The 13587-nt window shown below is 35.3% G+C and overlaps 1 protein-coding gene across 1 annotated transcript in view; it reads left to right on the top strand.

Moving 5' to 3' along the window:
* Positions 1-13587, top strand: part of nav2a (neuron navigator 2a) — a 237826-nt gene that overhangs the window by 217921 nt on the left and 6318 nt on the right. The window contains 12 exon segments of the mRNA XM_051114382.1: positions 1759-1782; positions 2145-2219; positions 5914-5997; positions 6104-6227; positions 6797-6957; positions 9727-9899; positions 10036-10189; positions 10340-10502; positions 10615-10715; positions 10809-10904; positions 12928-13096; positions 13188-13423. Of these exon segments, the coding sequence (XP_050970339.1) occupies positions 1759-1782; positions 2145-2219; positions 5914-5997; positions 6104-6227; positions 6797-6957; positions 9727-9899; positions 10036-10189; positions 10340-10502; positions 10615-10715; positions 10809-10904; positions 12928-13096; positions 13188-13423 (1560 nt within the window).

Raw genomic sequence — 13587 nt, 5'->3', positions numbered from 1 at the left:
CAAATCATACAATCTGAACACCAAGTTTTGCCAAATTGTTGTACAATGTACATAGATAGATAGATAGATAGATAGATAGATTATATTATAGCATTAATATTGTAGTATCCATTATAGTGTAAGTGTACTTTTCATCCAGTGCTTGTTTAGGATAAAGTGAGTGCACCACACCTCCAAATGGGCGGCTCTACTTACCTGCAGAGGTATTTTAAAAACAGGTACACGTGTAGTGAGTCTTCAGTTGACTGAAGGAAGAGAGGAGGTAGTTGGGTAGTAGAGATTTGTTCAGAAAGGGTCAGATTTACTAAATTATAAAGAGTGGAAAATCATGATGATGGCGACTCTCTCTATGGGGAGAGGTGTGACTTCTTGGGGTTACACGGTAGGAACCTTAGTTTTACTTTTGTTCTTTAAAATTCATTCATACTTAGTTAAGTGACAGTAAAAAAGAAACTAATGCTCTGTACTGACTTGAAAAGTATATCTTGTTGGATTTAACTAACTGACTCTGCAATCTGTATTAATTATTCTCAAGTAATTTCTCTGAAGTTGGAGGCTGTAAGGTGTGTTTGTTTGTGTATGTGGGTAACAGCTGTCATGCAGAAACATAGTGTCTCTTTGACCCGAACATGAAATACTCTGTGGTGCTTTTGAAAGTACAGATTCATTCTGTACCACACAGTACTGAACGTTCATCAAAAGCCAGATATAATAGCCTGGATAATCTTCAGTCTCAGAGACAACAAAAGCTCAGAGAATTCAAACAAAGCTCTTCTGATTAGAGTTGCATTGAAAAAAACCACCGTGTTGAGTCTGTATGATCAAACACATTTCCAAAAGCAAGATTTGATTAAACCGAAACTAGCTAGACACCACTGGGTTTGTCCCACATGTCATACGATGCTGTGACGAACAGACAATGCTGCTATTTTAATGTCGCTGTCAGTCTAGCTGTCGAACAGGTGTCAACGGCAAAGAAAATCATTAAAGAGGGTGTAATTACATGTATGTTTGCCAGAAGACATACAAAGACTCCAGTGTGCTATTGTTGTCTAGAGTACTCATTTGTCAGCAAGCATGCTTATTCACCAAAAGATTTCAAAATCTGTATTCATGAAAGCAGAATGATGAAATCTTATGATATAAAATAAATCATAATTATTTATTATTGTACATTATTTCTAGATTGCTATGTAAATAAGCTAAATTGACAGTTTTAACTCTTTTGTGCAATAAGTCAGATGTTTTTTCTTCCACTGAAGAACAAGCAGAATTTTTCCAGAATATTTCAAGAGTTTTTCACTCAAATTATTATGCTGATAATATATTGTAAAATAAAATGTGTATTAAATTAAAGAAGCATTTTTATTAGTGCTCTCTCACTTGTGTATTTAAATTAAGCTGTTGACGTATGTGTTTGTTATCAGTGCTTCTGGGTGATTCCCGTTATAGTTTATAGTTACCAACTTCCCAGCAAACCGATGTGTTCATATTCATATTCAAATGTTTCCAACTTCCCGCTTGTCTGCTAGTGTTCCAGTAGCGATGAACTCATAAATCACAGGAAAATGAAAAGTCCCTTTCTAGAGCTTTAGGGTTATCATTCTGTTCACTTTCAGGTGTGTGTTGCTGTCTCTGGTGTTCATTTTATCCCCTCAGGAGGGAAAGCAGCTCATTTTTCAACTGTTAAACAAGAAAAGCTGTGCAAATACCCCATTTAAGCATGTCAGTAACTACTCTGTCTTTTTGTTTTAACAGACGGAGGAAAAATCACAATCAGAGGTGAGGACATGTTTTTCTTTTTTTGGCAAAAACAACACGCACGCGGCCCCCCACATACCTGTGAACCGCACTGCAGTCACCTGTAGCGTGTTTATTCACCACCATTGACCTGTTGTGAACACAAACTGTGGGCGGATTCACGGTCGGCTCTCATTTCGCCGCACGTCTCTGTGATCTTTACATCCACCTGTGCAACACACCTCTATTCTGTACATACACCTGCGAACTGTTTCCCCCCTTTGATACCAAATCACAAAGTTCTCTTTCCACAACACACCTGGATCCCTTGTGTGTGCTTCCTTTTCCTCTTGTTTTCATCTGCACTTTCAACCCGTTTCACTTCTGCATTTTTTCCTCTCTAGATCCGCAAGCTGCGTCGCGAACTGGACGCCTCCCAGGAAAAGGTGTCCGCCCTGACAACGCAACTCAGTGCCAATGTAGGTGGACACAGATGCATAGTTCTGAAACGGCTCTTTATTCTTTATTGTATCTACAGGGCATAATTAATTCTCAATTCTGTGTCTAGTGTCAGTTGTCATCCTGAGGCATTATATAAATGGTGTTGCTGTAATCCTGGTGACGCCTGTGTGGGTTGTGTAGTTGATTAATATCAGCGTTGATCATGACCTCATTGTAGTTTCCATCAGTCGTTATCTTACCATACAATAGCACTACGTCTTAGGCAATACTTGCTATTGTAAAACTTTTTCCTACACTTAACATATACTTACCCATGCAGTTAAACCTGTTAAGTTAAAAAATGAAACCTGTTTTTAGAGATCACTCTACTATATGATATAGTTGCAGTTACTAAAAATAAAGTCACAGCATGAGATGTTGAGTTATAAATGTGAAATGTAGCAGCTATTGCAAGAAATAGTTACAATTTTGAGGCATAAAGTGGCGATTATGATGAAAAAGTGACTATTTTGAAATATGAATTAGAGTTCTGAGAAATGGCTGCAAACTTGAGAATTTTCAGAGTTTGTATCAGAAATTGTCAGTAAAAGAAACAGTTGTGAAATTAAAATACAATTGTGAGAAGTAGTTGTGATTTGAGACATAAAAGAGAAAATCACAGTTTTAAGATGTGTAGTCATACTAACAAATACAAAATGAAAACTGTGAGAAATAATCCGAATTTTGACCTATAAAATTGTGAGATATGAAGTCATACTGTGAGATAAAAAATTACATTTGTGAAAAATGGAAATCGTTTTAAAGTATAGTATAAAAGTCGCATTTATTAAAAAAGCTATAATTGTAAGAAGTACAGTTGAGGTCAAAAGTTTACATCCCCCTTTCAGAATCATTAAAAATGTTGTTGTTTTTTTTAACCAAAATAAGAGGGATCATACAAAATGTATGTTATTGTTTATTTAGTACTGACTTAATACAATATTTCATATAAAAAATGTTTACATATAGTCCATGAGAAAAAAAATTACACATCCACAGCTGTGTTTTTTTTTTGTTTGTTTAGTGATAGTTGTTCATGGGTATATTTAACTTATTTTGTCTTCTGGGAAACATCCAACTATCTTTTGTAGCCTCTGAAGGGCAGTACTAAATGAAAAAAATATGATATTTAGGCAAAATAAGAAAATGTAGGCTACACATCTCCATTCTGTTCAAAAGTTTTCACTCCCCTGCTCTTAATGCTTCATTTTTCATTCTGAAGCATCAGTGAGTGTTTGAACCTTCTGTAATAGTTGCATATGAGTCCCTCAGTTGTCCTCAGTGTGAAAAGATGGATCTCAAAATCCTACAGTCATTGTTGGAAAGGGTTCAAATAAAAAAACCAAAGGAAAATCAAAGAATTTGTGGGACCTGAAGGATTTTTTTTTTAACTGTTTTTTAAGACAAACAAGTGACTCATGAATAACTATCACTGAACAAAAAAAACAGCTCTGGATCATTCAGGTAAAAACACAGTATTAAGAATCAAGCATATGTAAACTTTGGAATAGGGTTGTATTTTGTTCAATAACAAATAACATGGATTTTGTATGATCCCTCTTATTTTGGTAAAATAATGAACATTTTTAATCATTCTGAAAGGGGGGTGTAAACTTTTGATCTCAACTGTAAAATCATTGTGAAATGATAACATTTATGAGAAATATTCACAGTTATGCAACTGAGAGATAGAAGTAGTCACTTTATGACAAAGTCACAATTATGAAAAATACTATTGAGCACCACTGTGTATAAAATTATACTAAATTATAATACACTGTGTGACTAAGCAGAGTAATTCAAGTCAGAACAGATCCGTGCCATTTCCAAGAGAAATGGGCTGTGTTTGATTTGATGATTTATGGCTGTAGACAAAGGGGAGTACAGACCATGTTCAGTGTTTTTGATGTGTCCTTTTAAAGATAAATGCATGTGTAAATCATAAAGACATGCATCTTATGCCTAAGGCAAAGGAATCCAGTCTTGTAAGTACAAACTAGACAAGATTTTTTAAGAGATACTAACAAAGGAGAAGTTTTAAAACAAGATTTTCCATTTTTGCTGCATTGTTTGTAATTTCTTCCATTTTAGGCTTGTGCGTAATGGTTTCTGACGTGTAGTACACAATGAACTTGTCAACTTGTACAAGTTCAAACAATGTCAAAATGTGTGTAAGACATATATAGATCATTGTTTTGGTTTGACAAAACACTTTAGTGGGTGTTCAGCTAAAGAACAGTGAGAAATATCCAAATAGAAAGAAAAAGAATGTTAAAAAAAAATAAAAATACAACACGGCCCTTGAGACGTCAAAACATGTCAAGGCCCCAGGCAGCTTCATTGCTTTGTCTGTCTCAGTTATCAGCGTTAGGAGGAGCTTGTGTGCTTCTTAATATATCACTGTAATTTAGTTATCAGAATCTGAGCTATCTATGGAACAGCAGAAGAGCTCTAGTGATGTTTGTTCTGACGGGAACGACGCTCTGAAGTGGCTCCCTTTGAACCGCTACCCTTCCCATGGGTGCTCAGAGAAGCACGCTCCCTCTCAGGAAGAAAAATATAGGCAGGGAGGCTTTACAAAGACAATTGACCGCTCCCAAGACCCTCTTGGATGTGAGGTGAGGCGATGACCCAAAAGAAAATAGTTGCTTTATCCTAGTTGCGAATTATTAGCTTTGAATGTTTTAACTTTGACTTTCATTTTTTTTTATCTAAGCACAATTTAAGTCACTGTTGAGACCACTTTTGAAATTTTAGAGAATGTGTGTGTAAATATTCAGGTTGACTTGAGGAAAAAGTCTCCATTTGATCTCCATTTATTGTCATTGCAGTTTGGGAGAAACAGTTGAAAGATATAAGTTTGTAATTGTTTTCATTCCTATAGGGAACATTAGATTTATATAAAAAGGTGAACTGTAACGAAAGGGTAAAGTAAGTTTCTGTTGCCGCATGCAGGTCTGGGATACGGGCCAAAGTTTAGATTGCACGTCTAAGTGTTTGTTAAACGGTAAAGAGTGTTTAGAAAGTTTAAGCTTTGCCGCTTCAGTTGAACATTTCAATATCCAGGCAGCTCCCGGGTCATGCAGTTCATGCGGCTTTAAACAAAATAGTTATTTTGAGGTATATTATTTGCAATTATAAGAAAAAACCCTGCATATATACAGGAACAAGTCATGATTGTGAGATATAAAGTCACAGTTGTGAGAAATAAAGTTGCAGCTGCCAGTCAAAAGTCATATTAATTCGCTTTGTGGGATATAAAGTCACAAATTAAAAATAAATGCTATTGAGGGCCACTGAATATTTATAAAACTTACAAGACTAAATTATAATATACTACAAGACTATGCAGAATAATTCAAATGGAATGGAATTTTGGGAATAAATGGAAGATTTAAGGTTTGCTGTTTCTATTTAACGTTTCAATAACCATGCAGATCCCACCCAGGTCATGCAGTTCATGCAACTTTGAACGAATGCGTTTGTGACTGTTCTTATCATTTCCAGCTGAAAGCTTTGCTTTGATATTTAATTGAACCTCCTTGAAGGCAGATTGCACAATATCTGTGTATTTTAGTGTAATATGGTTCAGCTATGATGCATGCATGCAAAAAACATCATTTTGAACTTGAATGAACCCTTTTTCCTTATTTTACCTGTTCTTCTTTTTAGGCCCACCTGGTGGCAGCGTTTGAGCAGAGTTTGGGCAACATGACCATCCGACTCAAGAGCCTCACCATGACCGCAGAGCAGAAAGTAAAGATCAACACACTTTCATTTGAATTTATCACACTTGTGCATTAATAAACTTCAACAGAGCTTGATTTTGTAGATGCATTGCTTAAATATATATTTGTGCTAGGACTCTGAGCTGAACGAGTTGAGGAAAACCATTGAGCTGCTAAAGAAGCAAAACGCAGTGGCTCAAGCGGCCATCAACGGCGTTATCAACACTCCAGAACTCACCTGCAAGAGTGAACGCACAGGTGAGGAAAAGAACATAAATCAAGAGTTTTAATTGAGATCTGAAAGCTGAATAAAAAAACTTTCCATTGATGTATGGTTTGTTTGGATAGAACAATATTTGGCTGAGATACAACTATTTAAAAATCTGAAATCTGAGGGTGTAAAAAATATAAATATTAAGAAATCTAAATATTAAGAAAATCGTCTTTAAAGTTGTCCAAAATGAAGCTTTTAGCAGTGCATATTACTAATCAAAAATTAAGTTTTTAATATAATTACAGTAAGAAATTTACAAAATCAATCATTTTGACCCATGCAATGTATTTTGGGCTATTGCTACAAATATACTTGTGCTACTTAAGACTGGTCAGGGTCACATATTTGAAATCTATGATGTTTAATTTCCAACTATTTCATCTGTCTTTTCCTTTAACATGTAGAATTACATTTCTGTAGTTTGAGCATTCTGTACTTTTCAGACACTGTTGTATTGTGATTGGTCGAAATATTGGACTGTATTGTTTAGTTTTGTAGTTTGAACACTAAAAGGCACATTTGATGTGAATTAAAATCTCTGTCTATTTTTCAGGTAATAATGGTTCAGGCCCGGGAGCGCAGCCGGATCTGCGTATGCGCAGACAGCACTCATCTGACAGCGTCTCCAGCATCACCAGCGCCACCAGCCACTCCAGTCTGGGCTCCAACATGGACAACCCCGACTCCAGCAGCAAAAAGAAGAAGAAGAACTGGGTGAGTACACTCTCAACATTTAAAAGGACAGTTCACCCAAAATGGCAATTCTGTCATCATTTACTCACCCTGAAGTTGTTTCAAACCTGTATGAGTTACTTTCTTCTGCTGAGCATTAAAGAAGATATTTTAAAATACATAGTTTCTAGTTCCTGTTGACTTCCATAGTATTTTTTTTGCTTTTCTGTAATATGGAAGTTACAGGGGAGCATCAGATGTTTGGTTACCCATATTCTTCAAAATATCTACTTTTATGTTCAACAGAAAAAAAAGCTCATAGAGGTTTGGAACAACTTAAGGCTGAGTAAATGATAAAAGAATTGTCATTTTTGGGTGAACTATCGCTTTAAAGAAATATTTAACCATTGTAAACCTTTGTTTCTTCATTCTGCCTTCTATTTGTGTCTAACATTTGTCTTTTATGTTTTTGTCTGAGGTTGCTAAAACTTTTAATATGAATAAATACTACTAACAAAACATCAAGCGTGATATCAGAAAACAGAGTTTTTGTAGTGGAAGTTAGTTTACTATTCACATAGCGTTTAATATTGTACTTCCTGTTTTGATGCATCATGCTCGCTGTAGCTGGTGACCTGTGCTGGAGGTGACATGTCAGATGATGAATATGAATATGAATATGTATGTTAAATAATAATGACAACAGTCATCCTGTTATATTTGTTATATCTGGTAGGCTTGTAGTCCTTGTAGATGAACATATACTTCTGTTCAGAAGTTTGGGGTCAGAATGAAAGAAATCAATAATTTTATTTCGCAAGGATGCATTAATTTTATCAAGGATGACATTTACAATGTTAAAAAAAAATTGTATTTCAAATAAATGCTGTGCATTTGAGTTGTCTATTATTTAAAGAATCCTGAAATAAATGTATAATGTTTTCCACGAAAATATTAGGCAGTATAACTGTTTTCAACAGTGATAATAATAAGAAAAGCAGAAAAAATAAATCATCTTATTAGAATTATTTCTGAAGGGGATCATATGACACTGACTAGAGTGATGATGCTGAAAACTCAGCTTTGCATCACAGGAATAAATTACATTTTAAAATATATTCAAATAGAAAGCAATTATTTAAAATTGCAATATTTCACGCTATTACTGGCTTTACTGTGCTTTTGATCAAATAAATGCAGCGCTGGTGAGCCTGAGACTTCTTTCAAAAAATCTTACCAACCCCAAACTTTTAAATGGTAGTGTACACCAGCAATTTGAGTGTTTAAATGTTTAGTGTCCCATTTTGTGATGTTTTTTTTTTTTTTTTTGGTAATAATTATTCTTAGACTGAGTTTAATTGTGTTTAAATTAGTGATTTAGCTTTGAATAGGTGCATCAGTGCCCTGTTAGCAAAAAACAGACCTGATTGTCCATCTGGTTATGTAGTGTTTTGGAGAATGGTAACCAGGTTAACTAGGTCCCTGTTCCTGCAGTCGATTTGTGTTATTGCGTGTGCACTGATCCTGATGGACGTATAGGGGTTTGTGTTGGTTTTGAGGGGTCTTTAAGTGAAAGATGGTGAAACTCTCAACTTACTAGTTATTCCTGCTGATTTAGTGGTAGACGTTGTAGACAGTGATCTGACAGTGATTTAGTGTCATGCAGCCTGTGCTTCAGACCCCTGTGCAGGACACAAACACACACGGCTGAATGTGCTTTTCTGTGTCTCTCTGTTTTTCGCTGTGCTGTCGCTTCATATGGCAGGTGTATGAGGTAAGAGTGTGTGTTCAGAGAATCCTGCACACCTGTCTTTGGTTAACCCAGCTTCACTCCGCATTACACCACTAACCCTTCTAACCCTTAGATGTATTGCTCCTCAGCCTGCTCTTTCTTTTCCTTATGCTGTCCTTCTGATCCCCTTTTCCCTTTTTTCCCTTCTGCCCGCCTATTAGAAATAATGTCTTACAGTGATTAATGTCATTTTGTTTATTTATGTTTATGTATACAATTAAGCTGATATTTATTAAAGCCTGCAAAAATTTTATATGACCTGTAAGTCAATGGGATCATGAGTTCTTGATTTTGAACTTTCTGATTGATTGTGAAACACTTTTTAGCTTTTAAAATTCTTGATAATAATATTATTTGTTTTGATTTATTTTAATACTTGATTTTACATTTGCTGATTATAAACTTTTTCATTATGAACCTCATTTGATTTTATATTAAAAAATATTTTGATTCTGAGCTTTTTTGTTTTAGAAAAATGCATTTTTTATTTCAAATTTTATTGTATTGTATTTACAGTTTTTTTTTTTGTGATTTTACAATTATTGATAATAAACCTTGTGATTATACACTTCTTATTTAGATTTTTTTTTAATTTTATAACTTTATGAATGTTTATTTTTTTCTTTTATTTTAAACTTCCTGATTATGAATGTCTTAATTTGGGTTTAGTGTTTTGTTTCACTTTTTTTTGACTTAATAGTTTTGCAACTGCAGAGAAATTAATGCAATTGTATTGTAAACACTGTTCAAAAAAATGACTAAAATTAAAGTTCAAAAGCTCAGTACATTAAAATCTATACATAAAACAACTAATAAAAAGGCTGATTTATCCTCAGTCTTTGATATGGATGATGCTGAACCCTGCCTTTTTATTTTACGTATATTTGTTTCTCCCTTGCTGTTTTACTCCCGTGTCTGCTCTGTACTGCTTCTCCTGCACATCTTTAAGTGCTGCCTCATCATTTTTTGAGAAACTCTCAGCTTCATGATCTTCTTTGTTCTCTCTGTTGTCATTGTAGCTGCGGAGCTCCTTCAAACAGGCCTTCAGTAAGAAGAAATCACCCAAATCAGCTTCGTCCCACTCAGACATTGAGGAGATGACGGATTCCTCTCTCCCATCCTCTCCCAAACTCCCTCACAATGGCTCAGGCTCCTCAGCACTGCTGCTCCGCAACACACACTCAAGCTCAATGTGAGTATTTTTGTGTTATATAACAGCTCTATAGTTCGATATTACTAGGAAATATGGATTTAGGAGGACAGGACATTGTGTTTTGTTAATATCTAAGTGCTCTTTTCATCTGATTGGCATGTATGTTGTCATTTAGACTGTCAGACTGTCTGGATGGGGAGGCGGAGACTGTGATGCAGCTGCGTAATGAGCTGCGAGAGAAGGAGATGAAGTTGACGGACATTCGACTGGAAGCCCTAAGCTCCGCCCACCAGCTGGACCAGCTGCGGGAGGCTATGAACCGCATGCAGGTGTGAGATTGACCTTCGCGTTACCTTCTTGCAGTCCCATGAATCAGATTTATTGGATCAATTAGTTTATTTTGCAACAGTGTTTTTTAGTATCTTACAGTAGAAGAGAGCAAGATTACATATTTTATCACCATGTGGGTGGTCTGACAGGTGGAGATCGAGAAGTTAAAAACAGAAAATGATCGTCTTAAGTTGGAAAGCCAAGCCAGTGGGAGCAGGGCGTCCTCTCAAGTGTCCGTCTATAACCCAACACCGACCCCAACGCCTGGCCTGTCTCACCACAGCCTCAACCTCACAGAGTCCACCAGCTTCGGTATGAGCATGCATGTTATTTTTTGTTCTTTTTTTCCCTAAAGTTTGTTTTGTAGCTGCATGCAAGGAAAAATCATGAAAGTGCATTACAGATCTAGTATGTCTTCTTTTAGACATGTTGTTGGATGACACTGGTGGAGACGGAAGCTCTCGTAAAGAAAGCAGACATGTGAAAATAGTTGTCAGTCTTCAAGAGGACATCACATGGAAAGAGGTCAGTTCTTCCGCCTTTCTTTGGAGGAGAATTTTTAAAAATGCCCCGCTTGAGAGAGTTTTGCTTTAATGATGTGTCTTCTGTCTCCCACAGGACTGCAGGACTCGAGACTTCCTGATTGGCTGCATTGGTGTCAGTGGAAAAACCAAGTGGGATGTTCTTGATGGGGTTGTACGGCGTTTATTCAAGGTAAATTTATACACATTACTGTGGATGATGAGTAGTTTGCATTCAGAAACATTAGTGGTTCATTAAACTATTTTAATGATTTTTGTTGTTTTTGGGTCCCTGATTTGTTACAAAGTCTCTCTATATAGGGCTTTATGAAATCCGTTTTATTTTTTTCCAAATTCCATTTTTTCCGTTTTCTGGACTCCTTTTTAGTGGTTAAATTAAATTTTATTAATCAAAAAGCATGTCTAATCAATTAAAATCATGAAACTTAAACAATTTAACATCACTTTTTAAAAGTTGAATAAAAATTTAGGGCCCTATTAAAATGTTTTATTGTTATATGTGTTCTAGCATGTCTAATTATTTAAATGCATAAAAACAAGCTTAATTTGTTCTTACAATAGTCTTGTGAAATGTTTATTTTTCTCAGAAATTCTGTTTTGTGTATTTGCATTTTTCTGGTCATCAAATGAAGGCATAAAGCATTAATTTCATTTATCTTTTAATTAATGAAAATTAAACAAGTTTTATTTTTTGGCAAATAAAGGGGATTTACTATTACACTTGAAACATTGACGAAATATATGATTATTCCTTAAAAATAAGGTTTGTAGTAGTAGTAGTAGTAGTATGTATGTATGTACATTTTGCTGAACAATAGTAATGTATTTCTGCCACAATGGCTTCATGTTAAACCGAACTTTTATTTTCACGGTTTGCCATGAATACCTTTACATTTCTGTGTATATGATATGACGATAGTTTGACTCACATGAAACGGTAAAATGCTCATGAAGTGATTCTCAGAGTTGTTCATGTATTTATGTCTTCATTTAGTGAGACGGCAGACGATAATATCAAATGTCACACGCTTCAGTACGAGTAGTAAACAAAACTGCTAGTGCTGTTCATTAACACCGAGACACAGAATTCATATTTAAATTCAGAATTCAGAATTCATACTCCTGCCCTGTGGATACCTTGTTGGAGAGAATGACACAATCAACATCTCACTGAAAGGTTCACAGAAGTTTAAACAGTCATTTTGTGGCTTAATTTTTACAAATATTAGCTAATATCGCAATCTGATAAAAGTGTAATGTGTAATGACACAATCAACATCTCACTGAAAGGTTCACAAAGGTTTAAACAGTCATTTTGTGGCTTAATGTTTACAAATATTAGCTAATATCGCAATCTGATAAAAGTGTAATGACATACTTTTGATCAACTCATCCAAACTTTTACAAATTCCGTGACATTCCGCGTTAAACTGTAAATTCCATTTTTATGACTGGATTCCACATTTTCGTCCACATTTTCCGCATGGCAGAATTTTACTTAAGATAAACTTTTTAATCAAGGTATTTAACATTAAGTGGTTTGCGAAAGGCACTTTAGTTTTATTTCTTAAAGATCAGCATGAACACACAGTATTATCCAACCACACGAAAGCAACTTGTAAGACAGGTGAAGCTCATGAAACAATGTTCAGGTCATATTTTACTCCAGAAGTGAATTAAAAGGAAGGAAAGAAAGAAAGAAAGAAAAAAGAAAGAAAGAAAGAAAGAAAGAAAGAAAGAAAGAAAAGATATTTTGCTTAATTTAAATTAAGCTGTTTTTGTGAATACACAGTATTTTTATATTTAAATATGCATAAAATCAGTACAACAGATACCACCATTATTACACTTACAATAGTACTAAATGTATTTTACAATTTAAATATGTATTTTTTTTTAAAAGTAATATTAATGTGATTTGTTTGTGTTACAGTAGGCTGCTGACAGCTTCTTGTAGTGGAGGAAATGCCCTTAACTGTTGTAAAAAATAATGTTAAAAATGAATGGGGAAAAAAAACGATTGATAATTCTTTTAGGGTGAAATATGACATGGATGTTTTTTGCCAGACACATGCAAATTATTTGACTTTAGTGATGTTTGCTATATAACAGAAGGCAACTATCCTAAAAATGCATGTATATTTACAAATTAGTGGATACTTGTTGGATTTAATTAACTAATCGTCTGTCTGTAGGAGTACATCAGGCATGTTGATCCGGTCAGTCATCTGGGTCTGGGTTCAGACAGTGTGGAGGGTTATCGTATTGGAGATGTGATCCGGTCCAGCGGAGCAGACACACCTGAACTCCTGCCCTGTGGATACCTTGTTGGAGAGAATGACACAATCAACATCTCACTGAAAGGTTCACACAATCAAAAAGTTGTATTTGTTATCATCGTTTTGGTTCCGTATTTCAGTTGTTGTTAACACTTTGTGTGTTTCTCTCATTTCAGGTGTAAACTCTCAGTCCGAGGATTCTCTGGTATTCGAGTCGTTGATTCCCAAACCCATGCTCCAGCGCTACGTGTCTTTGCTCCAGGAACATCGCAGGATCATCCTTTCAGGCCCCAGTGGCACTGGCAAATCCTACCTGGCCCACAGACTGGCAGAGCATTTGGCGCTGCGAGAGGGCAAACTTCCCAACGAGAGCAACATCGTCACCTTCAATGTCGACCATAAATCCAGCAAGGTTAGAATTGATCTAAACTCTAGTTTATATAACATTTCTGTCAAAAGAGCAAGGAAGATCCATTTTTATCTCCAAAACATAAAAGAAAAATGATTAGCTGACAAGATATGAGCTGAAGTCTAGAAATATTTGTACATTAGAAAGTAAATATTTATGTGTTTATT

This window comes from Labeo rohita, chromosome 7 (genome assembly GCF_022985175.1).
Source record: "Labeo rohita strain BAU-BD-2019 chromosome 7, IGBB_LRoh.1.0, whole genome shotgun sequence".
Taxonomy (NCBI): Eukaryota; Metazoa; Chordata; class Actinopteri; order Cypriniformes; family Cyprinidae; genus Labeo; species Labeo rohita.
This window is presented reverse-complemented; position numbering and strand designations above follow the sequence as displayed.